This window comes from Humulus lupulus, chromosome 3, assembly GCF_963169125.1.
Source record: "Humulus lupulus chromosome 3, drHumLupu1.1, whole genome shotgun sequence".
Classification (NCBI taxonomy): Eukaryota; Viridiplantae; Streptophyta; class Magnoliopsida; order Rosales; family Cannabaceae; genus Humulus; species Humulus lupulus.
The window spans coordinates 206302843-206330798 of record NC_084795.1 but is presented as its reverse complement, the minus strand read 5'-3'; the positions used below and the strand labels follow the sequence as shown (position 1 = coordinate 206330798).

General features: G+C 41.8%; 2 protein-coding genes across 16 annotated transcripts; both read left to right on the top strand.

The window, feature by feature from the left end:
• Window positions 1-336: 336 nt before the first annotated feature.
• On the top strand, window positions 337-27027 carry LOC133823382 (callose synthase 3-like). 13 transcript variants are annotated; one of them, XM_062256122.1, is made up of 14 exons: window positions 422-713; window positions 1425-1503; window positions 1691-1810; window positions 1923-2012; window positions 2101-2192; window positions 3128-3212; window positions 4801-4851; window positions 12893-13001; window positions 22966-23016; window positions 23152-23259; window positions 23379-23474; window positions 25969-26088; window positions 26406-26471; window positions 26797-27027. In XM_062256122.1, the coding sequence occupies exons 4-11, from the start codon at window positions 1944-1946 to the stop codon at window positions 23444-23446; spliced, it is 633 nt and encodes a 210-aa protein (XP_062112106.1). In that variant the 5' UTR covers window positions 422-713; window positions 1425-1503; window positions 1691-1810; window positions 1923-1943; the 3' UTR covers window positions 23447-23474; window positions 25969-26088; window positions 26406-26471; window positions 26797-27027. The 13 variants fall into 13 exon arrangements, with proteins under 13 accessions (XP_062112109.1, XP_062112100.1, XP_062112103.1 ...); XM_062256123.1 differs by having other exon boundaries at window positions 422-808; XM_062256121.1 differs by having other exon boundaries at window positions 422-808; window positions 1425-1535.
• On the top strand, window positions 5954-12753 carry LOC133823381 (formin-like protein 16). 3 transcript variants are annotated; one of them, XM_062256113.1, is made up of 3 exons: window positions 5954-11644; window positions 11722-11799; window positions 12324-12753. In XM_062256113.1, the coding sequence occupies exon 1, from the start codon at window positions 6505-6507 to the stop codon at window positions 7606-7608; it is 1104 nt and encodes a 367-aa protein (XP_062112097.1). In that variant the 5' UTR covers window positions 5954-6504; the 3' UTR covers window positions 7609-11644; window positions 11722-11799; window positions 12324-12753. The 3 variants fall into 3 exon arrangements, with proteins under 3 accessions (XP_062112097.1, XP_062112095.1, XP_062112094.1); XM_062256111.1 differs by having other exon boundaries at window positions 11722-12753; XM_062256110.1 differs by having other exon boundaries at window positions 5954-11799.
• Window positions 27028-27956: the final 929 nt, after the last annotated feature.

Sequence of the window (27956 nt, the reverse complement as noted above, 5' to 3'; positions counted from 1 at the left end):
AGTGTCAAGAGCTTGTTCTTCCTATCCCTTAGGATTTGGATTCCCATAACATAGCTCGCCTCGCCAAAATCTTTCATTTGGAACTTTTCAACTAACCACTTCTTCACATTTGACAATGTCTTTACATTGTTCCAATGAGCATAATGTCATCAACGTAAAGAACTAGGAAAACCACTACTTTTCCTTTGATGTATTTATACACACATACTTCGTCGACATTCTGTTTGAAGCCATATGTTTTAATTGTGTCAGCAACTTGCACACCTTTTGATCTTCCCCGTTCTTTATGAACCCTCACTACAACAAATTCCCCTTTCTACAACACATGTTTATAAGTTTTTTCAAAAAGTATTATAATAAGTAAGATTAAAAAATGGTAAAATAGGATTTCCGAAAATAAAAGGCGGGCTAAAAAAATTTAAGCGGCAAACAAAAAATAGTGATATACTTTTCCTCAAATCCCATTCTCTCTCTCTATCTCTCTCTCTCTCTATCGCTCCTCATTATTTTCTCTCGCCTAAATTACTTTGTTTGAAAGCTTCTCCATCACATATCTTCACCTCCACCAACAAATACTAATCCTAAACATGAACGCATCTTCATATTCCATTTTCCTTCTCTCTCTACGCTCTAAGCTCCACCATCACGATCTCTCTCTCTCTTGCGATCTCAGCCAAGAAGTCCTTGCCGGCTCCGTTTCCCGCCGAGTCCAGGTAATTTTATGATTTGTTTTCTTTTCTCAGGTTGTGTTTTTTGTTTCTTATCCATGGATTTGTGCTGATGTGCGGTGGATTGGGGAAAATATTAGGTCAATCTCTTTCTCTCACCTCTTTCATCTCAACAACAAAGATAGCTTCTACTTATTCTTCCAATGCTCTTGAATTTAATTTATGATCCCACCTGATTGTTGTTCATCATGTATCGTTACTTTTTTATTTTAATTCAAAATAAGAAGATTTATTGATAATTTTATTGGTAAAATTAGGGCCTTTTTGGCATATAGTATGAAATTCAACTTTTTTATTCTTTGTTTGTGCATTTTTTGTTGTATGATGATGTTTTGTTCTTTCTTTTCATATTGCCCGTTCTCTTTTTAAAAGTTTTTATTACCAAATTTATCAACTGTAAGAATAGCATCCCATACACATATATATAGCAGACAGTATAATCACTGTTTTAATTATACATATTGTAACCAAAATATTATTCATTTTATGATTTTGATTTCTAGTGATTTTAGGCATATTTGTTGTATTTTCATGAGTTTTGATACATGCCCTCCATTCGTTTGTAATAATGTTCTAATAAAAATATAAGTTTATTATTGTGGTTTTTTAATTCTATCTACATAATTTCTTTGTTCAAATTAGATACGAGTTTGTTTTGAACATGAATATATTAATATTCTAACTCTTTTACCTCAGGCTCTTGCCAATAGAGAACAAGCCAACAAAAAATTGGACCTCTTTGTTCCGTATACTATTCTACCACTTGATCATGGAGGTATTCAGCAAGCAATAATGCAATTAAATGAGGTTTGGTGCTGTTTGGATGATCCAATTTTTCTTTCTTTATTAGTTTTTTCAATTCTAATTAAAGACTCAAGTTAGAGTTTATGTACACATTATTGGAACAACACCATGGTGTTAGAATATTTAAGCATGATGACAAGCTTGCCTAAATTACACAGATAAAGGCTGCAATTGCAGTTGTTCGCAATGTATGTGGTTTACCTTCAACCCCAGACTTTCAGAGGCATGGAGAATTCATTGTCTTGTTTGATTTTCTTCAGAATTGATTTGGTTTCCAGGTACTTTAGATCAGCTACAATACGAGATGATCTGATAAGATATGTGCTCTTTCTTTTGCATTGCTCATATTTTGATGCTTCTCTGAATTTTCATAATGTGTTTTCTAACCAGGAAGGCAATGTTGCCAACCAGATGGAGCATCTAATTCTTCTCCTTGCCAATATTCACATTCGGAAAGCTAATAAGCAGTCTGTCTTGAAGGTATTCTGATTGTTAATTAAGGTTGTAAAGCTTTGGCTTTAACTAATCCTCTTATATAAATTTGACTTTATGATATTTTCCATCACAGTCAGAAGATGTTGTTGTGGATGAGTTAATGAGGAAGTTCTTCAAAAATTATACAAACTGGTGCAAATTCTTGCCAAGAAAAAGCAACATTCGGTAAAATACATTTCCATTGGTCTTGTGATTTTGTTATCCTTTATGGTGTACTCTTATGTATGCTACATTAGAAAGAAAAAATATTAAGAAGAAGAGAAGTCTCCCTGTGATTTATTGTTGGCTTTGCAATGTGCAGGCTGCCTTACGTAAAACAAGAGCCTCAACAATATGTGTATACATATATATATATTTATATGTGTTTGAATTGTTTTAGATTGAGAGAACTCAGAGAGAAAAATTAGAGAGAAGTTGTAAGTATTAGAATACAAGAAATAGCATAGAGTTTTATGCGTTGAGAGAAAGCTTGAGAGCACAACTGTTGTGTATGTGTTAGTTCCTGTTTAGTGTTAAAGAATATGTTTGAAGAGTTCTTGTTCTTAATTAGTTTCTGTACATACCAGCTGCTTGTTTAATTGTTTTTCTTTAGTTTGAGTAATATGTTATACTTTTATCATCCCACTCATTTGATAACAAATGAAGCCCTAATTAAAACATCCATCTTCTAATTAATTTATCCTCTTAACCGCTCCTATGCTCCAGGAGAAAGGTAGTTTATTTTTTTGTTTAAGAAATCAAGGACTTGTATTCTGAAATTAAACCCACAAGCATCTATGGAGAAACTTGAGAGTTTTCCCCCATTTTTCTTGTTCCTCTTTCTAACTCTCTCGCTCTCTTCCCTTCTGGCCACTGGTTTTTATGTTGACCTCAACTATGTGAGATGCCCAATAAATCACTCTTCTCTCCCTCTACAACATCCTCAACCATAAAGAAAGGTGAGGTCATCTATTTGTTTGACCTTGATATGACCTACAATAACTTATTTCCTTTCCATATAATATTTTATTTTTTATTATCCATTTCAGATAATGTGCTGTTTTTTTTTGTGTAAGGTTTTTTTAGTTGACTTTATTTTTTTTGTTTGTGATGCATTGAAGGGAGCTTATGGAAATTTCGTGTATCATTATTAGTGATAGCCAGCTCAGGAACGCTTGGAAATTTATGGAGTTTATGGTTGCCATAGTAAGGAAAGTTATGAAGCTCATAGTCACCACAATAAGGCACTTGCCTTTAATAAAATTTTATTTTTGGTGCTATTTAGATAGAGACATCATCATTATCATTGTAGTTTGGGGAGTCACTGGCTCCTTTTTTTTTTTATTGTGATGAATCTGACATATTTATTGGGTAGGGTAAGCTTCATAATTATTGCAGCAAATTATAATCCAGTTTAGCAACTCTTTCCTATTATGACTTGATCAATGAAATATAAAAAATTGGTGTGTTTATGTCTAACATGTTGCATAAATACAAATTAAATCACACATACGACACCATAACTCTTAAACTTATAAGTGATTTCCAAGTGTTCCTATTATAGCAAAGTATATGAAGTGAAGTTATATATGCCTAGCAACAAAAATATTATTTTTTACAACAAATAACAGGGCCTCAATTATATAACTCATGCATAAAGGTATGCATATTCTATAACTTGAGATAAAATGCTAGATATATTTGCCCCTGTACAACTGTAATGGATTTGAACTCCTTTCCCATTTTCATTTTTTAAAATATTTATCTCTGTGGTTTCAGATTTGAACAATTTGATTGTTAAAAAAAACTTATCTGATCTAAACTTTCTCATGAATCATTGCTTTACTTTAGTTAATAATTTAATATATATATATGGGCTTTCTTAGTAAGCTTTTTCATCATGATCTTTATATTTATAATGTGTGTAGACTTAAAGCTAAACAAAGTGGAGACAAAGAACTTCATTATGATCAAAGTTAATCACCTACATGATATGAGGATTACAAGGGCTGACATGTTATTGTCTTATTTAATATAAATTGGCTTTATGTTAAAAAGGGTTATAGTATCATGATGAGAATGATGAACAATCGGAGATGGGAGCTAGGGTGTGTTCATTTTCTTATTTTATATATATGGATAGAAAAAATTGATTCTCATATAGCATGATGTTAGTTTAAAAAGACATGAGAGACGAACTACTTCTCAAAAAGAAAAAAAATAATTAACGAATGGCTCACGTTTTATGAAATGGAGAGAGAACATATAGGAAAACTATAGACTGATATATGATGAAAGTGAAAACATACACACATATATACCTCCTATATATCATGTTTAGATACAAGTCTATTTTTAGGAAAAGCTAGCATTCATATGTATATGGATTTTGCTAGACTACAATTTCAGCATATTATTTGGGCTGTGTTGATTTTTGTGTTTGTGTGAGTTTTTGGATTGCCTAGAGAATCAGCTTTTACATGCATGCATTTGCATATCCTCAGGTACCGTGATTAGAAAGAAAAAAAAAATGTACTGCTGGATGCATTCAAATTACATATCTGGAATATTTAATGTTGATTTTGTGTTGTCACTTAATGTTTTCGTAATCTTTATGCTTTCTCCATCCATATTTTAGTTAGGGGGCTTGCTTGGTGGATGTACAATTTGAGTGTAAACATGCCGATCTGTGTTTTCCTTTCCTTTTAACTTCTGTAAAGAGATTATGGCCTTCTATTTTCTGGTTAATGAATTGTTTAAAAATAATGAATTTTCTTCTTCTTCTTCTTTACAGTTTCTGAATCACCTTGCTCTTGATGGTTTTTTAAGTGATAAAAATAAAAAGGTTGGGCTTTTATTTCCTTGTGGACTCTAGAAATCTATGATGACATATGTGCACTTTTATATATTTATAATTATTATCTAATGGTTTCGTTGAATATCTTGGTTCATCAAATTTCAGCATATGATTGATTTTGTCCCCTGTTTTTCCAAAGCATGTTCTGTTTGCTTATCTATGGCATGTTTGTTGTATATATTTCTAATATTGATATTAGATTTAGGATTTTGTGTGATGATATATTTGTTGTATTCACATTTAGACAGCCCTGCTTGTATGTTGATAAACTGCAAATTCTTTCTACTAGTATTGTATAATCCATGCATTCTAAATATGATGAAGATAAAATGTATTCAAAATATTTATTGCTAATTATGTGTAATTGCCTCAGATGAAGAGTTTATTGTATTTTGTGTCCTGTTTTGTGCCTATTTTTATGTTTTGCTGCTTATGACCAGAGTGAGTTGGAAAGAACATAAGCAAGAATAAGTGTTGCTGCATCTTAAATTTCACAGCCTTCTCAAGAAAATCTATCACAACTAGTATATTGCCTCAGAGGTATTGTGTTGGTAAGAGTAATAAATTAAATTTAATAAAATAATTTGCTACATATATTGTAATAAATTGTATTAAAAAGAAACAATTAGCATGGTGATTAATTATGTCTAAAAATTTAAAGTTATATTTATATGCATGGCCACCTGTAACCTTTTTTCAAATAGAAGCATATATAGATATATTAGTTCATAATTAGTTCCATGCAGCAACCATTAAGCACATCAGTTTTGACAACGTGTAGTTGAATGCTCTTTTCAAACATTTAATAAATAAATAAATAAAACTTTGTACGCCTTGATTTTTTCACGGGCTGATTAGCAAGCCGAGCTGCGGCCTAATCATGATTACCTCATGATCATCCCCAGGGCTGGAGCTTCTGTTGTAATGTCGTACCGTCTTAGCTCAAGGAAGCCCCAAGAGCTTGCCTCCACCGCCCAAGGCCGGGGCAGGGATTCTGAAGGCCGAAGATCGAGCTAAGTATGAAGCTCGTGGTACGAGCTGGATATGGAGGTTGTGACCCTTTGTGAAGTCAACACACGCAAGGTAAACGTGCATATATCAGGCATCACGTGTCTGATATCCCCCTGACTTCTCGGACACGCAGCAGGAATGTGCGTGTTCAGACACCCACGACTGGGTTGGGCCATGCGGCCCATTACCTCCTTACCTATTGATTTGACCACACTTATGTGTTAGGTTTAGGAATTAATTATGAATGTCACAGAATTGATACGACAGCTAAGGTCACGGGATGACCTTCTTACCAACTTCCAGGTGCCTTTTCCTATAAATATGGAGACCATGAGAGTTGATAGGGGTTAGAAAAATAATCTCTTGTAAGAAATACTCTGTAATCAAATACTTAGTATAGATCAATAATATTGACTGGTGGAGTAGAAGGATTTTAACCTTCGAACCACTTAAAAAACGTGTCTTGAGTCACCTCTTTCATCCTCTAAGATCATATATCTATTTCGGTTCACCTTTAGCATTAATCCCTTTCTCTTTTTCTCTTAATTACCTGTTGGCGAAGAACTGCGTCAACAGTTTGGTGCTTTCATTGAGAGCAAGTTCGATTAGTGCTGTTGCAAATATCCAACTATGGTGACTACTCGGTCCAGGCATGGTAACGAGATAGAACAACATGATGGGCAGGAGGCTCATCATACTACCATCCCTGATGAACAAGTTTCTGAAGTCCAGCAGTGGCCAGGAAAACAGCCAGTGGGCCAAGATGATACCGGTAGTTCGGCGTCTCGGCCACCTAATCCGAACCCATGTTATTATACTGCGGTGGAGATGGAGAACGCTCAACTGAGGAGCCAGTTAGCAACAGCTAGCCAGCAAATTCAGGATATCCTGGCCCGATTACCCCCTCTCACAACCGGCGCTAACGTCGGAGATAGGCAAGGCGAGGCTCCTAAGTCTCGCCGGGGTAACTGGTCCAGGCATAGCCGTTTGGATAGACTTCTGGCAGCCAACTCCACCCCTTCATCACACCATCGAGAGGCAAATTTCGAGGAAATGCCTAGGACCGGACAACAGCAATACAGCCGTTCAGTTAGGACGTCGACTCCTAGCTCCCAACCATCCTCGAGAACGCCCAGGGGAGTTCGAGAAAATTCCCGAAGGAGATCCGGGGAAGGCTCGCAACGTCAGCCCGTCCCCGACGACCGTCCTGTGCCTCGTCCAGATCGCCCGGCGCGGGACCAGCAGGTTGGCAGGGCCGAAAGGCCCCCACCAAACTTAATCCGTCCAGATGGAACTAGGATCGCCTCCCCAGTAAGGCATCCTCCATCTCCGATCAGATATCCATCTCCTCCTCGGCCCGTCAAGGACATCCTAGCCGATGGGAGTAGTAGGAGAAATCCGCCATCAGCTGGACCTTCCCGGCGCAGCAGGGCACCAGGGGAAAGCTCAGGTCGTCACCACCAAAGGCGGACTCCAAGCCTATCCAGCAGGAGCCACTGGTCCGGCAGTCGCCAGAGTGATCTCTCTGGGGGAGACTTGCATCAGCGGTTAAGTTCGGCACAAAGTCACCAGACCACCCAGGGAGGTGACCTGCGAGATCGCCTCAACTCTCATAGAGGAGACAGAGTAAGAGGAGATGGCCAGGCTTGTTCAGGGGGGTTCTGTCTGGAGTACATAACGAAGGGAATGTCCCAAATAACCTATCTCAAGATAGGAGGGGCAATAACCTACTAAATGCGTACAATGGATCCGGAGCTGTTTAACAGCCCGGAATAACCAAGGACATCAGGACCAAACCCTCGAGCGCCTGACTCAGATGGAGGAGCTGATGAGGAAGCTCCTATCAGAAAAAGAAAAAGACGAATATGATTCGGGAGACGAGATGAAACTCTTCGCCCCCAATATAGCAGCGACGGCATACCCATCTGGTTTCCGTATGCCTCACTTGTCAAAGTTCAACGGGGACGGAGACCCGTCGGACCATTTAGGGATGTTTAACACCCTAATGATGGCCCATAACATTGGCCCGGAGCTGAGATGCTGGATCTTCCCCTCCACATTGACTGGACCTGCCAGGCAGTGGTTCAAGCAAAGTAAAAGACAGTCAATCAGTTCCTGGAAGACCTTCTCAGCCGACTTCAAAAGGGCATTCCAAGCCTCCCAGTGTAACGCCCTACTCCCTTAGAGCCGTTATTAAGTGAGTTTTTAAGACAACACAGTGTGCACTGAACTCGCTAACCGAGGTTTTGAAACAAAAGTGTGACTAGTTAAAAGTTAAGGTTGTAATCTTTGAAAATGCGTCGTTTCATTAAAACTTCTATTAATAAACATTTGGGATCCCAAAATAAGGTTTGAAAACTAATTACATCTTGAAATAAGGTTACAGTTGAGAAATCATAAAATCATAAGTTATTACAGTCATTTTTGAATAAACCCCCAACCAAAGCAGTCGGGCAGGCCAAACATGTACGCGTCGCTTCACGCTCTCCGTACTCATGGTTGGTTGACTCAGCCATTGCTCTTACCTGCAACACAGAGCACCCGTGAGCCGAAGCCCAGCAAGAAAACTCATGCAGAACATAACATATGCAGTTTATACAGTTTATCATAACAGATAATCCACAGATAAACAAGTCAACCATTAGACTAAGTAAACACGGCCAAGCCGCCCCAGAGCCTTACCGAAGCCTGGGGTATCGGTTCACACCGCGAGGATAACTCATGTATCCCTTGGGTCCCACCCTGAATATAGCATAACACATGTATCCACCGGGCCCCGCCCTGACTATAGCATCCCATGTGCTAGGTGTTACTTTCGGCCCCACGGCCGCCCCGGCCTATGCCGTACTCGGCCCCACGGCCGCCTCGGCCTACGCCGTACTCGGCCCTTGCCGTTCAGTTCATCATAATCACACATATAGTACATTCAAAATTAACATTCGCACACATCACGGTTCATTTAAGGTTAAGCATTTGCACGTAATACAATCCGGGGCCATGCCCTACAATCACACAGTGGGGCCATGCCCTAAACTCGGGTGTTACGGTTTTCTTACCTGCATTCCGAGCCTCCTGATGCACTAAAGCCGCGAGCACGGTCCTCTAGCACGAGCCTCACCAACAAGCTAGTCACAACACACAAGAAACATCCCTCATTACTAATCAACCCAAAACCACTTCCCGAGACCAATCCCGCACTCTCGGGACCTCTAAAACCTTAAAACAACACCCCGGAGACATCCCCCGAACCCCCGGAGCAAAGGCCTAAAATTGCCAAAAAATGTCAACTTGAAATTTGCCTTGTGCCGCGGCACAACTTTCTTGTGCCGCGGCACCCATCAGTCAGAGGCTCCCTTGTCGCGGCACGAAAAACCTGTGTCGCGGCACGCCTTCGCAGACCCAGAATTCTGGGTTTTCTCCTGCGTTTTCTCCGAGCTAAAACCTTCCCAAATCAACCCAAACTCACACCCAAGCCCCAAAACCAACTCAAGATTCCAAATAAACCATCCAACAACCCATAAACATCACCAAAGACATCTAAACACCCAATCAAATCCCCAAAATCCACATCCTTGATTTCGATTTCAGAAAAATAAAAAACTCAAACATCAAACTTAACCCATGCTCAAATTCTTAACCCATAACATAATCAAGCCTTAAATGTGTATAAAATTCCTTACCTCATATGGAGAATCCATCCCTAAGCTTCCTTCATCTCCTAGGTCTCCAACTTCTCCTTCTCTTCTTCTTCTTCTTCTTCTTCCTCATGCCCTAGCTTTTTCCTCTCTTTTCTCTTCTCTTCAAACTCTATCAAGACCAAAATGGTTAAGCCCCAAACCGTGTACCCCATAAAACCAGCTGCCATTTATCTAATTCCCAACCAAATGACCATTTTGCCCCTCCTTGCCTATCCTTTCCCACCTAAACCTCAAGGGTACTTAAGTCTTTTCACTTCTATTTCATTTCTACCATTTTCTTTCTAAAACTTGTTACTCTCAGCAGTAACTAATGGTTATCCAGGTTACTAAATCTCCAATAACCATTACCCGCTAAATCTCAACTTAACCATAAAATTCCCGAGGTACCCCCAGGCTCCTCCCGAGCCGGGTATAGAAATCCCGTTGTGACTCTTGAGTTAACTAGCTCTCTAGGACCGTCTCGGCACGTGCATCACAATAATACAACCACACCCACGTGGTACAGTTCACAGAATACAATTATCACATATCAATACAGTTATGCCCAACATGGCCAAAATTACAATTATGTCCTTCTAACACGATTCGGGCCTACATGCATACTAGTAAACATAGCCATGCATCTCAGTTAAACAAATAGCCAAATAACATGCTTTAAATCATAATCATGCATTTGATTCATAAAATCATACATAAATCCCCAACTTGCCCTCCTGGCACACTAATCAAGGTCCTTAAGCCTTATTAGCGAATTTGGGTCGTTACACCCAGGCTGCCCGTGTTCAGGCTGACTCCCTAGCTAACGTGAGACAGTAGCCTGGTGAGACTCTGAAGGCCTACCTGAGCAGATTCGCGAACGTTGCTGCTCGGGCTAGAGACGCGGATGATAACTCTAAGCTCATGGCCATGAGAACCGGAATCCTTGTCGGAGGAGACCTATAGAAGGATATACAGAGGAAGGGGGTCAGCTCGGTCAACGAATTCCTTAACAGGGCCCAGGAATGGATAAACTTGGAAGAAGTCGAAGCCTCAGTTGCGGGAACCAGCCAGGTTCCCGATCAGCCCGCGGGAGTAGGGACGGAGGTCGTGGCAACGACCCCAAATGTCGCACAGAGCAACCAGCCCGGCGGAGGCAAAAGAAAGGGCAATGGCGAAAATAGTCAGCACGGCCAAAAGAATAATAAGTCCGTAGATAAGTTTAAGCCCGTTTTCACGACGTATACCAAGCTCGTTGTAACGACCCAGATTAGCTAATAAGGCTTAAGGGCCTTGATTAGCGTGCCAGGGGGGGCATGATGGGATTTGTGTGATTTTTATGAATTAAACGCATGGTTATGATTTAAAGCATGTTATATGACTATCTGTTTATCTGAGATGCATGACTGTGTGTATTAGTATGCATGTAGGCCCGGATCGTGTTAGAAGTGCATAATTGTAATTTTGGCCATGTTGGGCATAACTGCATTGTTATGTGATGATTGTTGAGACCACAGTGGTATGTGGGTGTATCTGTGATTTGTGACTCGAGGCGATCCCAGTGAATAGGCTAGCGGTAAGTCATGGCGGGAATTTATACCCGGCTCGGGGCGAGCCTGGGGGTATAAGCAGGAATTCAGAGAATAGATTGAGATTTATTTTGATGATGAGGGATATTTATTTGGTGGTTTATCAGGTGTTGGAAAGCAACGGGAAATATTAGAGACACTTGAGGATTAGCGAGAATTGGGTAAAATGACTAAAATGGCCCTATTTGGACAGAAGGGCTTAGAGTTAATAAGGAGGGCATTTTGGTCATTTGACTTTTAAAGATAGATTTTATAAGGCTTTATATAGTGAGTGAGATTGTTAGAGAGTGAGAATGCTGAAGGAAAGAAAGAAAAGAAAAGAAAGAAAAAGGAAAGAAAGAAAAGAGAGAAAACATGGGGGGTTTTCTCAAGGAACGGTTTGTGCATTCTTGCACCATTCCTCTCCGTTTTTCTTGGGGCAAAGCTTAGTGGAGAGTAATGGTAGGCTGAGCATCAAGGATCTTGGGTTAGACTTGAAGATTTGGCAAGAACACATCAACTTTTGAGGTAAGTTTTAGAGATTTCAGTTTTAAGGGTTTTGATGGTTTGAGCTGTGTTTTGAGCTGAGTTGATGGGAATTTTAGGGAATTTCTGGGCAAGCTTTGATGATGAACAAGCTAAGGAGGTCTAGGGTTGAATCAATGTCGAAATTTGCATCAATGGTAAGAATTCTAAGCTTTTAACTTTGTTGTTGATTGAATTTCTGGGTTTAGGGTTGTTCATGGTGAATTTTGAGATTTGGGTTGAATGTGCTTGAGTTTTGAGTTCTTGGGAAGCTTGGGATGAGTGAGAGGTGTTTATAAGCTTGATTTTGGGTTTGGAAAAGGTTTGGACAAGTTTGGGGTTGAATTGGTTGAAGGAAATCGCAAGATGCGATTTTCGGGTTCTGCTGGGCTGCAACTAGCGCTACAGCGCTAGTCAGTGGGCGCTGTAGCGCTAGCCCCTGTTCTGGGGGGAGTGTTCTGCTTGTAGCGCTACAGCGCCCTCTTTAGAGCGCTGTAGCGCTGCACTGTTCACAGAGGTGAATTTTTGGGTTTTTGATGAGAGATTTTGACCTAGGGTTCGGGGTTCGATTCTGCCACTTTGTTTTGGGGATTTAGGACTTCCCGGGGGCTCGGGATTGGTCCCGAGACTAGGTATTCGGACTTGGGGTTTGGTGTTGACTTTGACCTATGTTTGTGCCTAGGTGTGCGCTAAGGCTCGAGTGGGATCGTGCTCAAGGAGTCAGGTGATCTAAGCTATTGATTGGAAAGGTAAGAAAACTATAATACCCGTAGGATAGGGCATGGGCCCATAGTGTGATTGCGGGGCACGACCCTATATTGCATGTTGCATGATGAGATGATTTCCGGGCATGGCCCTATATTGCATGACAGGTTAGGATGCAGACTTAAATGAATTATTATTCGTTCGAATGTTGTTGTGTTATACTATATGTGTGATTATAATGAAATGTACGGCAAGGGCCGAGAGCGGCGTAGGCCGGGTGCGGCAGCGGGGCCGGAAGTAACACTTAGCACATGGGATGCTATAGTCAGGGCAGGGCCCGGTGGATACATGTGTTATCCTTACGGTGTGAATCGATACCCCAGGCTTCGATAAGGCTTCTGGGGCGGCATGGCCGTGTTTGCTTAGTCTAATGGTTGATTTGTTTATCTGTGGACTATCTGATATGATTAACTGTATATTTGCATATGTTATGTTCTGCATGAGTTTTCTTGCTGGGCTTCGGCTCACGGGTGCTCCGTGTTGCAGGTAAGGGCAAAGACTGAGTCAACCAACCATGAGTACGGAGAGCGTGAAGCGACGCGTACATGTTTGGCCTGCCCGACTGCTTTGGTTGGGGGTTTATTTGAAAATGGCTGTAATAATCTATGATTTTTATAACTGATCAATTGTAAACTTATTTTAAGATGTAAATAGTTTTCAAACCTCATTTTGGGATCCCCAATGTTTAATACTAGAAGTTTTATTGAAACAACGCATTTTTCTAAGATTACAGCCTTAACTTTTAATTAGTCACACTTTTGTTTCAAAACCTTGGTTAGTGAGTTCATTGCACACTGTTTTGTCTTAAAAACTCACTTAGTAACGGCTCTAAGGAAGTAGGGCGTTACACTCACCCAGTCCAGAGAAAGTATCTTCTTGGCCAACTCTACTCGGGTCCCCTGGAAGAAGCCGGAGCCATTGAAGCACCACAAGGGAAAGAGAGACACTTCCAAATTTTGCCGTTTTCATAATGATGTGGGCCACAATACCGATGATTGTAGGCATTTAAAAGATGAAATCAAGACTCTCATCCGAGCCGGCCCCTTGGCTCAATACTCGCGAAACAGGGTTCCAGCGCGTCGACCTGCTCCAGAAGCCCCAGCCAGTCAGCCCGGGTCTCGGGTAGATCAGGACGTCCCTCTTCCCATGGTCGGAGGAGAGATATCCACCATCTCTGGAGGTCCGCACATGGCTGGCACAAGCAGAGGTGCCCAAAAGAAATACGTGAATGAACTAAAGGCTCATAATGGAGTGGAGTTCGTCCCGGAGCAGCGCCAGTCAAAGCAGCAGCGATTGGAGAGGCAACCAATAAATTTTACGGAGGAAGATGCAGGACATGTCTAGTTCCCTCACAATGATCCTTTGGTTGTAGTAGTCCAGCTCGCCAACCGGAAAGTGAGGAGGGTACTAATAGACAACGGGAGCTCGGTGAACCTCCTATTCCGATCCACCTTAGAGAAGATGGGTTTGACCGTCGTCGAGCTAAAGGCAACCTCCATGATGCTGTATGGTTTTTCGGGAGAAGGATCAGCGGCGATAGGGACGATCGAGCTGGTGATCACCCTAGGGGAAGAATCTCGGACAGTTTCCAAACTACTCGAGTTCGTGGTCATAGACTGCCCCATTGCTTACAACGCCATTTTGGGCCGACCTACGCTCATAGCTTTCGAGGCTATCACTTCCATTCGACACCTCTCCATGAAGTTCCCTACTTCAACAGGAATCTGCACTATCCAGGGCGATCAGCTCGCTGCCAGGGAATGCTACAGCATTTCCAAGAAGGTAAAATCTAAACCCGGACAGCTGGCTATGGCCATTCTGACTGAAGAGGAATCTCAGGAACCGTCAGCGGACCCTGAAATTGAAAAACCTCAAAGCGCCAAAGGGGGAAATGTCGCTTTAAGTGAGGATATTGACCCCCTAGTAGGCGAAGACAGATCCAAGCTCCAGGCTATTGAGGAGCTTGTGGAGGTGAACCTTGATCCACAAAATCCATCACGGATGGTCAAGCTCGGGAAAAATCTCTGCGGCAAGAGGAAGGCGGAGCTGACTACGTTTCTGCAGGCTAACTTAGACGTATTTGCCTGGTCCCACGAGGACATGGTGGGGATTAGCCCGAGTGTCATCATGCACACGCTTCACTTGGATAAAAGCATTCCTGCCAAGTCTCAGAAGCAAAGACGTTTAGGAACAACCCGGGCTGAAGCCCTAGAAGAAGTAGCCCGGCTAAAAAAATGTGGCTTTATCCATGAAGCCAAGTTTTCAATCTGGGTTGCCAACCCCGTGCTAGTTCCAATGCCCAACGAAAAATGGCGGACCTGCATCGACTTCTCCGACCTGAACAAATCCTGCCCCTAGGATTGTTTTCCATTGCCACGGATTGACCAGCTGGTGGATGCCACGGCGGGGCATGAGCTCATGTCCTTTATGGACGCGTACTCAGGCTACAATCAGATCGCGATGAATCCGGCGGACCAGGAACACACCAGCTTCATGACCCCAACTAATGTCTATTGCTATAAGGTCATGCAGTTCGGTCTGAAGAACGCCGGAGCTACCTACCAAAGGCTAGTAAACAGAATGTTCGCAGACCAGATCGGTAAAAACATGGAAGTATACGTTGATGGCATGCTAGTCAAGTCAAAGATTGCCGATAACCATATTTCCGACCTGGAAGAATGTTTTAAAATACTACGAGAATACGGCATGAGGCTCAATCCCCAGAAATGTACTTTTGGAGTCGCGTCAGGGAAATTCCTGGGGTTCATAGTCAATACCCGAGGAATCGAGGCAAACCCCGATAAGATCAGGTTACTGCTCGAGCTTCCTCTGCCCAGGTTGCGGAAAGATGTCCAAGGCTTAACAGGAAGAGTGGCAGCGCTCAACCGGTTTATTTCCAAGTCAACCGATAAGTGTTTGCCTTTCTACAACCTGCTCCGATGAAACAAGAAGCTTGAATGGATAGTAGAATGCGAGAGTGCATTCCTCGACCTGAAGGCACATCTGGCTGAACCGCTCGTGCTATCCAAGCCCAAGGCAGGAGAGCCTCTTTTTCTCTACCTGGCTGTCACTGAGGATGCAGCTAGTGCCGTACTGGTACGAGAAGAGGACCAAGTTCAGAAGCCAGTCTATTACATCAGCAAGAGACTTCTCGGGACAGAATCACGATACCCACTGATGGAAAAATTGGCGTTCTACCTAATCACGGCCTCGCGAAAGCTCAGACCGTACTTCCAATCTCACTCAGTACACGTCATGACCGATCAGCCTCTAAGGCAGGTTTTGCAAAAACCTGAAGCATCGGGACGTTTGTTAAAATGGGCGGTCGAACTCAGTCAGTTCAAGATTTTCTACACTCCACGAACTGCTATAAAAAGTCAGGTCCTCGCCGATTTTGTGGCAGAGTGCACGGGATTCTAGGAGAATCCAGCAGAGGGCTCACCTCAGGTCACCTCGCGCTAATCGTTGTGGAGGATCTTCGTGGATGGTTCATCAAACGAGAACAGCTCCGGGGCCGGAATCATTCTGATATCCCCGAGGGACATAGATTCCACTCGGCGCTAAGGTTCGGGTTCAAGGCCTCCAACAACGAGGCAGAGTACGAAGCTTTGTTGGCAGGGCTGAGGATAGCCAAGGAGTTAAAGGCGAGCTCCGTCCAGTGCTTCAGTGACTCCCAGCTCGTAGTAAACCAGGTTCTGGGCGAGTATCAGGCGCAGGGACCCAAGATGGCCGCCTATCTGGCAAAAGTAAAAGCCGAGCTGTCCGCATTTGAGCGAGGATCGATCGAACAGATACCTCGGGAACATAACGCTAATGTAGATGCTCTTGCCAAGCTCGCCACCTCGGGAGAGACGGAGACCTTGGGGTTGGTGCCAATAGCATTCTTGGATATACCAAGTATAGAAGGAGACCGGGCTGAGGTCGAGATGGTCGACGCCAGGCCGACCTGGATGACCCCCATTCTTGAATATCTCGTCGAGGGCAAGCTGCCTGAAGGGCGTAGCGATGCACGACGAATCCTGTATCAAGCTCCGAGATATACGTTGGTCGATGGGGTGTTGTACCGACGTGGGCATTCCCTACCTCTCCTCCGGTGCGTTCTTCCAAGTGAAGCGAATGCCACCCTGCAAGAAGTTCACGAAGGATTCTGCGGAGACCACACCGGGGGTAGAGCTTGGCCTTAAAGATTCTCAGGCAAGGGTATTACTGGCCAACTCTATCCAAAGACTCGATCTCGTACGTGAAGAAGTGCGACAAGTGCCAGCGATTCGCTGCAGTTGCCCGAGCTCCTCCAGTCGAACTGAAGATGATCTCGTCCCCATGGTCGTTTGCCGTTTGGGGGATAGACTTGGTAGGCGCCCTCCCCACTGGAAAAGGTGGGGTCCGTTACGCCGTGGTAGCTATCGACTACTTTACTAAGTGGGCTGAGGCAGAGCCGTTGACAACAATAACGTCCAAAAAGGTGCTTGACTTCGTGGTTAAAAGCATCATCTGTCGCTTCGGCCTGTCCAAGAAGATCGTTTCCGATAACGGCACTCAGTTCGACAGCGACCTGTTCACTGAGTTCTGTGAAAGACATGAGATTGTAAAAAGTTTCTCCTCCGTGGCCTATCCTCAGGCTAATGGCCAGGTCGAAGCTGTCAACAAGACCCTAAAGGCGAGCCTCAAGAAAAGATTAGATAAATCAAAGGGGGTCTGGCCAGAACAGCTCCCCCAGGTCCTATGGGCATACCGGACCTCGCATCGAACTCCTACGGGTCATACTCCCTTTTCCCTAACCTTTGGGAGTGAGGCAGTCCTTCCCGTGGAGATAAATGTTCTTTCGCATAGAGTCCAGTCTTATGACCAGGATCGAAACCATGAGCTCCTGTGCCATTCCCTCGATCTGGTTGAGGAAAGGCGAGAGGATTCGCAACTCTAGCTCGCCCATTATCAGCAGAAAATCACCCGCTACTTCAACACCAACGTCAAAAAACGCGCTTTTAGCATGGGCGACTTGGTCCCGAGGAGAGTTTTCCTCGCCGGAAAAGATCCCAAAGATGGAGTTTTGGGACCGAACTGGGAAGGACCATACCAGGTCATCAAAGTCATCAAGGAGGGAACTTATAAGTTAGCTTGACTTGATGGAGGGGCGGTCCCGCGGACTTGGAACGCCATCCACTTAAAGAGATATTATCAATGATCTACTTGTAAGGCCTGGAAAGCCACTTTTTATGTATTAATGAAAATCAGCTTTTTACGTATATTTGCAAGTGTAATCTTAAAGTAACCACGAAAGATCCTTTCCCAATTACTTGGGGGGCATATGGTACCTGGATATAACCAGGTCTCCTTAACGACTTAGATGTTGATTCTTATTGATTGACAGTTGTTTTCTTAAAAGCACGAGATATTGATAAGGGTTAACGTTGACTAAGTCCTATCCTGGTTTTAACCGGGTCATAAAACTTAGAAGTTAATTTAAATTTATTGATCGATGTTTTTCCTAAAGAGCTCGAGATATGGATAAAAGTTAACGCGAACTAAGTTTTCAAATTAAGTTCCTGGTTTTAACCGGGTCATAAAACTTAGAAGTTAATTTAAATCTATTGAACGATGTTCTTCCTAGAGAGCTCGAGATATGGATAAAAGTTAACGCGAACTAAGTTTTCAAATTAAGTTCTTGGTTTTAACCGGGTCATAAAACTTAGAAGTTAATTTAAATCTATTGATCGATGTTCTTCCTAAAGAGCTCGAGATATGGATAAAAATTAATGCGAACTAAGTTTCTCGAAAAAAAATTTATTGTAACCAAAGCGCGAAAAGGCATGAAAAAGCGTAAATTAAAAATGTCAAAGAAAATTGTCTCGAGGTGAAAACACCTCATGCAAAGGTTACATCAAAAAAAAAAAAAAATACTTAAAAATATTCAAGGGCAAAAGAGAAAAAACGCCCTAAGCTTCGTCAGATGGCCCCTGGGAGGTCGCTGTCTCACCCTGCTCCGCCGCGCCAGAGCCTTCCCCAGTTTCCGAAGGCGGCGCCTCTTTCTCAAGGCGAGCTTGGAACTTCACCAGCAAGCGCGCCCAAAGGCTTGGTGACATGAAAGAAAAGTCAGCCTCCGGATTGTAGGCCTAGCAGTGATAGAACAGATCTTCCATGGACTGCTTCGAAGTGGTCCGTTCGACCTCCAGGGCGGCCTGGATCTCAGTCTTCGCAGCCTCGAGGTCTGTCCGCGAAGTGGCAAGGGAGGTCTCGAGCTCTTGGACCTTCGAGCGGGTCTTCTCCAACTCGGCCTTCGAGGTCGCCAAGGCATCTTTAGTCGCCTTAGCCTCCTGAAGGAGGCCTGGTGCTCGGTCCTCATATCCTCGAGCTGAGTTTTGGCCCTGATGATGCTCCAGTGAAGAGCGACGACGCCCTGCGAGAAATGAAAGATAAAATTGTCTTAGAGGAAAAATAGGGCAAAGTGTAATGGTAAAAGCTTTAAGAGAACAGGGCAGCTTACCGTTAGTGTCATGCCCATGGAAGACTCCATTACGCCAACCGGGCTCATTGTCTCAATGGCCCGGAGCTCCTTCTCGGTGAACTTGTATATATGGCTGACGGTGTAGTTCGCCGACTTATACACTGTTCCCTGGAAGGCCTCTGGGATCTTCTCCAGATCCTGGGGATTGACTGGGATGCGTACATCAGAGGCCACCACGGCCGAAGTCCTGAGCTCCGATCTGCGTCCTGGGTGGCGGCTGGAGCTCGCGGAGGTGGTGGAGGCATTTGGCCTGCTCCTGCAGCAGGGAGAATCGCTCCCGCGACCTGGTCTGCCGGGGTTTTCTCCTTCTCCTTTGCCGGAGACTTGGTGGAGACCCCAGCGGCGCTCTTGGACCCCTGGAGCCTTTTCAGTCTTGGCCCGGCTGAGGGGTTCCCCCCGAAGACTGTGCCTCGCAAGCTCTCCTCGGGCTGAGACATCTCTTCTGTCAAAACAAAAACATGGTTAGTACAAGTTAGCAACCATACAGAGACACATACAAAGGGTTAAAGGTAAAAAGTATGCGAATACTAAGGGAGCCCTACCCCCCGAGCTGGAAGAAGAACCTAAGACGATTACTTCCCGAACTGGCGCAAGTTCTGGGTTCGGGTCTGACTCAGAGCTAGATTCTCCTACATACTGCCTAAGCCCCGGAGCTAAGATACCCCTCCGGAGTGATGGCCATGAGCGGAGGTTGGTCCCATACTCCTCGAATAGGATCGACCTAAAGGCTAGGGTGTTATCTACTACTACGGTACCCCTAGGTCGGCTATCCTGGTAGTCCAACACGAGCCGATCGACGCAGTGGAGCAGGGTTGTGTCTAGGTCCAGATCACTTCGGTGACGATGGACGAGCTGTCGGGGGTTGAATCTAGCTAGCCGGGGGTCGGCAATGGCCCTATCTAAGTTCCTAAATATGTAAAGGTTACCTTGGCCCGAGGGACCCGCAGCTGCTCCGGACTGGATCCTCTCTTCGTCTGTTATCTGGGCGACCTCCAGCGCCCGCTTCCTGCTCCTCACAAGTGGAGTCTCGTCCTCCTCCATCGCGATCTCCTCCACGATGATGGGCATAGAGGAGCGAACTGGGGGAGGCCCCCGAGGCCTCCTTAGATTCAAAGTCTGATTTGGGAAAATCAGCTTACAAGCCACCATCGTCTCGTCCGTCACGAGCACCCGGTAGTCCTTCTCATTGGGGGACAAGCCCGCCAGTGTCTCGTATTGGGCCCCGAGGGTCACAGATTTCTCTGTCCTCGCGAAGATGGCTGCAAGATTAGTCTGAGTCAGAACGGGGTACGAGAGGAGCTCAAATGACACTTAAAGCATGAGCTAAGGTCGGAGAAAACTTACGAGGACGATTGAAATAGTGATGCTCGCAATTTCGGAACCCAGTTGACATGAAGAACCGGTCCTTAAAGTCATTAGGGTGGCTGGGCAGCTCGATGACTGCCGCCGTATTGGGAAACCGGGTTAGATAGTAAAACCCGTCGCCTCGCCCCCGCTGGTCCGGGCTGGCTTTGAGGCAGAAGAAATATAAAATGTCTGCAGGAGTGGGGACCTCCCACTCGTGCTTCTAGAACAAATACCTCAACTCTGCCAGCAGACGGTAGGAGTTGGGGGGAAGCTGAAACGGGGCCAACCCCACGTAGTTGAAAAAATCAGCAAAATACTGATCCAGTGGAAGGAAGGCCCCTGCCTTAAAGTGTTCACCGCTCCAGGCCGCGAACGACTCGTCGAGCAGCGCACAGCTTCGCTCGCCATCTGAAGCAGGTCGGGCCACTACGGATGCTTTCCCCAGGGCGATGTTGTGGGAAATGAAGATTTTGTTAATCTTCACCTGGTCGGTTATCTTTGAGACGATCCTCTCCGCCTCAAAGAATGCATCAGGGGCCACCTTGACCTCCTTCTCCACTGCCGGCCCGAAGCGGGGGATCGGGGAGCTAGGCATCGCCGCCTTTCCTCTGTCCTGCTGGGAGGCCAAGCTGCTGACGTTCTTCTAGGGGAGATTCCTCTTTGGAGCCATCTGATCGCCTAACGAACAAAAGAAAACATTTCAGAAAAGGCGACCCAAGCATGAGGAAAAAACAATTATTATTTGCACGAGCTGAGGTAAGCCTAGCCCGTGGAGAGTGGGACCACGCGGTTCGATGAACACGCGCCTGTGCTCCCAACAGATCCCCGATTCCTCGGGATTCGTGTGTCAGGAGGTTCAGGATAGAATTTGCCTTGGGGGGAAAATTTCAATAGGCAGAAAATTGCAAAACCGCCTGTGAGGCGTGTTCCTTAAGCTACCCGGTTTTGCACCCAAAATTACCAAAACTCCTACCCAGAAAATTTTACCCAGAGAAAGCATCCTAAAACCCATACTCTTAAATGATTTCCTACAGCAAAGATACCCTAACCTAAAAAGGGCTTTCACCCTCAGTATCCACAAAATCCAGCAAACCCTTGCATGCGGCTACAATAAAATTTTTACCTATGCTACAGAGCATATATTTTCAAAACGCACATGGTCAGGAAACTTACAGTGTGTGGCTGGGAGGTGGATGGAGGTGTTGCCTTGGTAAAAGCTTCGTCGGTGTATCAGCTTCCAAAGCTTTGAAGAAATCCGTGCGCCTAAGCTTCTTGAACGCTGAAAGTAGCAGCAACAGAGTAGAGGGTTTGTTCTTTTGAAATAAAGAGAGAAGAAGAAGAGAAGTTTGAAAAATTTCGAATGAAAGGGTGACCCATGCGTAGGGTGGCCACCCCTTTTTTATATGCGTAAAGGATCACGTGTAGAGGGCCGTTGGATGGCCCTGATGAGGGATCCGAGGCCCTCCACTCGAAATACGAAATGACGGCTAGGCATAGGCTAGGCCATTAAATGCGGTTCTCGTAAGACGTACCATCACCACCCACGATGTTCCACGTATCAGGCGCCTGCGTAAAAAGTGGAATACGAAGAGTTCATGGGGAAGTCTGAAAGCCCCTGCTGTGGTCTTATATACGGCGTGATATACCACGAGCTGGGGGTAGATGTACGCCCTGATTTTCCCACGGGCTGATTAGTAAGCCGAGCTACGGCCTAACCATGATTACCTCATGATCATCCCCAGGGCTGGAGCTTCTGTCGTAATGTCGTGCCTTCTTAGCTCAAAGAAGCCCCAAGAGCTCGCCTCCACCGCCCAAGGCCGGGGCAGGGATTCCGAAGGCCGAAGACCGAGCTAAGTATGAAGCTCGTGGTACGAGCTGGATATGGAGGCTGTGACCCTTTTTGAAGTCAACACACGCAAGGTAAACGTGCATATATTAGGCATCACGTGTCTGATATCCCCCTGACTTCTCGGACACGCAGCAGGAACGTGCATGTTCAGACACCCACGACTGGGTTGGGCCATGTGGCCCATTACCTCCTTACTTATTGATTTGACCACACTTATGTGTCAGGTTTAGGAATTAATCATGAATGTTACAGAATTGATACGACAGCTAAGAAGGTCATGGGATGACCTTCTTACCAACTTCCAGGTGCCTTCTCCTATAAATATGGAGACCCTGGGAGTTGATAAGGGTTGGAAAAATAATCTCTTGTAAGAAATACTCTGTAATCAAATACTCAGTATAGATCAATAATATTGACTAGTGGAGTAGAAGGATTTTAACCTTCGAACCACTTAAAAAACGTGTCTTGAGTCACCTCTTTCATCCTCTAAGATCATATATCTATTTCGGTTCACCTTTAGCATTAATCCCTATCTCTTCTTCTCTTAATTACCTTTTGGCGAAGAATCGTGTCAACAAACTCCTTGGTCCAAAATCTACTACCTACCCTACCATGTGACATACAAGAGGTATACACTTAGATATGTTATCAAAAGACTATACATACACATATACATACATAGGCTAGTCCAATTGGAAAACATTATTCAACACTATTAGTAGAAGAGTGTACATATACTTGGTTTATTATTGAATTATTCTTGTGGCTGCATTGAGTTGTGGAAAGCTTATTATTTGTGTGTGTGTGGTGCACAATGCTTATTATTTGAACTAATACTCTGTCCTTAATCCTTTTTCTTAGACAGAAAATGTAGAAAGGAAAGGTGTTTGCCTTTTTTTTTAATAATCAAAAGTAAACAAAGGCTAGTTGTTTTTTTTTTCTTATTTACTATTTTTATCATTTAATTTTCTTGTATCTTTTTTCTTCTTATTTACTATTTTGTTTTAGCAAGGATATATAATGGAATTTGGATTGGAAAATCTGCAGAGATCATGACAAGGCGACCTTTGGTCTTGCAGCTTGACAAGACAAACGAGGGAGCTGAGAAATACGCCGAGTTTCTTCACCTTTGCAAGAGGAGATTCACAGATTTTGGTATGTGGTGTATAACTTAAAAATAAATTTGATTCGTATCTGTTTGTACATGATCAACTTGTTGCTCATTTGTTCTCGTGTTGATTTTTAGCTTGATAACTTGTGTTTACATGAAACAGGAATTGATGTTCAGTTTTTAAGTTACATAATTATTTTGCCAAAACTTGAGAAGAGAGCTGGCAATTAGGAGTCAGAAAATCTGAGGTCAAATTTAGGTAAAGTTCTTAAAACTTCTGATTTTTATGAATTTGATCCCAGAAACTTGGCCTTTGTTTTTGGGGAAATTTCTCATGCATGCCACTAGAACTGTTGTGTTGTTTATCATTTGAGGAGATTACTCTGAAGTTTATTATTGTGAGCCAACGTGTAACTGCCAATTAATGTTCTGGGTGATTTTGTTCATTTAAATGATGGACGCATATACTTTCAGTTTTATTAAGTACTTTGCCTACTTGCAGGATGCTTTGAGAACTTTTTTACTGCAAAAGATTGATAATCTAGCCAAAGGTGATAAGTGCCAAATAACAATGATATCAACTTGGGCAACTGAATTATACTTTGACAAGCTTTTATTCCCCACACCCCTTTTTTTTTTTTGTGTGTGTGTGTGTTTGTGTGTGCACACATAAAGTTTGGATTTAAGAACTCTTATTTCTCTCTTTATTTTTTGTCCTGCTGCCTAGATGGGTTACAGATTTTTATCCAAAATGAAATATTATAAAAAAAATTGCATAATGACTAAAAAAAGGGAGCAGAAATTTCCCCAAAAGAAAAAGTATTCTAACACAAACAAACCAATAGTACAACTCAGCATAAAAAAACTAACTTATCTGATAGATATGAGTTCTAACTTTGTGAACACAGAATTATACATATTAGCATTTATGGCAGAGCATTTTGATTTTACTTTCCTGTATCTTATAGTGTCAGGATCTTAATATTGAGTTGCAAAGGATAGTCTGGCAATGTGGGGATTTTTATATTATTATTTTATATAGTTGTTCGATCTCACTAGATTAGCATGATTAGTGATACTGATTTTTATAGTTAGAAATGGCAGTACTTTTTGATTAGCATGATTAGTGATACTGTAGTGTACTGTGCATGATTAGCATGCTATGAGACTGTATTATATTTTATGTACTTGTATAAATGTATATATTTCCATGCTTAAGACGACCATGTCAATCCTTTAGGCTTTCTTCAAGCGTTTGGATTTGTGCTTATCTCATTATTAGTTTTTATTTCTTTCAAATTTGTGATCAGTTTCTGATGGGTGCATTGTGTAACTATCAGATTTTGCTTGGTTTTATTTTCTGATGGAATTTACAGTTGCTGATAGATTTTTGGGACCAAGGACTAGTTCTTTCGTTAATCTTTGAAGATGCTTCATTTTCCATCTTTTATATTCGATGATAATGCATAACAAAGTTTGCATGTTTAATAAACGTGTGTAAGTATACACACACACATGCATCACATAGTTTTGACTAGTGGTCATCATTTTAATTAGTTTCTTCATTTATCCTTGTTCACTTCATGAAGACCTTAAAATAATAATACAAACAGATAAGTATTTATCTTAGTTTTCCATATGGATTCATGGGTTTTTTTTTTTTTGTTATAACTGAGTTGGAAGTAAAATCATTTGGATTACATGTTTGCATTTGGTTATGTTGTTGCTGTCATTGGCCTATGCTCCATCATAATTAGTGGAATCTTGTCATTTTTTGCTTATTATTTTTTTTCATTTGCTTAAAGCAATTTTCTATACCAATTGCCAATTATTTGTTTGAATTCCCCCCTTGTCATTGTATATATAGTCCAAATCCAATAAATCTATAAATTGGACTTGCCACTGTTATATGCCCTTACCATTGTTATTTACATGAATTCTAGTTTTACTCCAGTCATTGGTTCATAAACGAGAAATTAATTCCACAAATCTATGTTGACTAGTAGTTTGGTTTAGAGAAAAGTTTTGCATTTAATCAACTAGACTATGTTTTTATTTGTTCTGGTTCATCAACTTGGCTAATGGCATATCCACTAATTAAATATCTATGAGCTGAGTACTCAAGTCTCAAAGCATCTTATTAATTTAAGTATTACTAGTAAATAGTTGTTTGCATCTGATTTCAATTTGGCTGGTGCCTTGTTACTTAATGAAATTCTTTGATGATATTTCTTATGAATAGTCTAAACATGTGCTCTAACTATCTTTGATAGATAATGCTCTGTTGAGGTTAGGTTTCTTCATTCATGTTTTGTCTAGTGCAACTTAAGCAGTTTATTCATTTTAGGCTTATTGTTCAGAAACTTTAACCCAAGGTTCCTGCACTAGCAATTAAAATCATTGAAGAGAAACCATTCGTTTGAGCAGCTTTTATTCACACTTTAATTGTAAACATGTTTAATTTATTAAGTATGTTTGACAGTGGTTATTGTAATCTTAGTGATGACTAAGTGATTATAATGCATTTATATAGTAAATACAAGAGGTGCACAAGAAAGCAAGGTAATCCTAGTGATGACTAAGCTTCGACTCTGCTGTATGAACTTACTTATGTCAATATTATCTTCTGCTTTAGTGGCAGCTATGATTATGGCAGTGAAAACATTTGATAACTACTGAATTTAAATTGGATTTTTTTTTGTCGATAATAGATACTTGTGATAGACTTTGAATTCTTTAGTTTGGACTATTAGGAACTGGTGTAGTGCTATGAATGTATGGCCTTCCCTTATTGTTGAGACATGCAATGCTTCTGATCTCCATGGATATACTGTCAGAGCTTTATACAGGGCATTCTAACATCATCTGAACAGGTGGGCTTTTTATTTCCCTAGTGCACACTATAAATGATTAATGGAAAGATTGTAGTACTTTTATTACTACAAATTTTATCTATTAAGTGGTAGTTGTTAGATTTGTTATGGTTTTCTATGAATCTGTTAGTCTTACTCTAATTTTTAGCTCATTATAAGTGATGTATTCTCTTTTTCTATTTAACACTTCTATATATTTCAATAAAGTTCAGTTCATTCATCTCTATACTCTCTGATTTTCTCATTCACTTTCATTTTTGAATTTAATTGTTTGTTTTGTGGAAAATTCATATGCTTAGATTTTTCTTTCTTAATAGGCTGATATGACCATGTTAGAAGACAAACTACCAACAAAAAGATGACTTTCATCAGCCTTTGTCAAGGTATAAAGAAGAAAGTCTTCTGTTGTGCTTTAGAATTATGCTGTTGAATGTTTCTTTCATTTTCATTAAGTTTTAGGTATTGATAGAGTACTCTGTTTAGCAGTGGAATTTTCTCTTCGTTCATCTCTTAGCTTATTGTTTTAAGTTGCATGTTTTGTTGCTTTGGTCGTTGTTTTGCATGGTAGTACATCTTGCTATACCCTGCCGTTTCATCAAGTTTTGGAGTTATTACAAATTTAATTTAAACTTTATATGCTTACAAGTGGAAACTAGCTTAAGTCTTATGTTCTTAATAATAAAAGAATTTTTTTTTTACAATGTGTAGGTTTATTGAGATGATTTCTTTGGAGCAATTCTTGACAACATTTGTAGTTGAGGCCTTTAGAATGGAAGAATGTATTTCACTAATTTTTGTATACATTTCTTGTTTTGTATTTAGTGATAAAGGAATCTGAATTGGGCATAAATTATGTTGTAATATGATTTATTAAGCCTAGACTAGTAGACTAAATATCGTAATTACATTTGAGTAATTAATAAAAATCTATTTATGTTACCTTATTTGGCTTCAATTTTCATATTTGTTTTCCTAGTTTTGTGCAAGTATAAAAAGATTATGTTTTTCTAAGCTAATATAACACATGTGTTATACTAAAGTGTAGTATAACACAAATAATGTGTTATACTAAAGTGTAGTATAACAAAAAAAAAATGTTATACTAAAGTGTAGTATAACACAAATTTATAAGTATTGAAATGTGTTATATAATCGACTATAAATAACATAATTAAACACTTATCTATTAATTAAAATAACACAGAAATTGTGTTATCGTTGACAGTATAATAACACATCTGTATAACAATGATAAAGTGTTATGTAAAGTACCCTGACCTACGATAACATAGTCGGTCTTAACACATCAAAAAGTGTTATGGTATGTTTTGATAACACATTTTCGGTGTTATTAAAAGCATTTTTCTTGTAGTGCCTTCTGGTTGTACCATATAGATACTTTCATCAAGATAGCCATTTAGAAAAGCTATCTTGACGTCCATTTGCCATATCTCATAATCATTGACAGCCGCTATGGATAAGAGGATGCGAATGGATTCGAGCATGGCCACAAGAAAAAATGTTTCTTCACAATCAACACCTTCTCCCTTAGTGTAACCTTTGGCTACTAGTCTCGCTTTGAAGTTCTCTACTTTCCCATCTACACCTCTTTTCTTCTTGTATATCCACTTACACTCTATGCGTCTGACATCTTCAGGTGGATCCACAAGTTCCCAGACAGAATTGGAATACATCGATTCCATTTCATGGTTCATGGCTTCTTATCATTTCTCCTTTTCAGGATCATCCATTGATTCTTTAAAGGTTAATGGATTGTCCTTGTTTGTATCAGAAACAAGGACATGTGCCTCATGTTCATAGCGAACAGATTGTCTCACAATCCTCCCACTATGACGTTGCACCGGGGT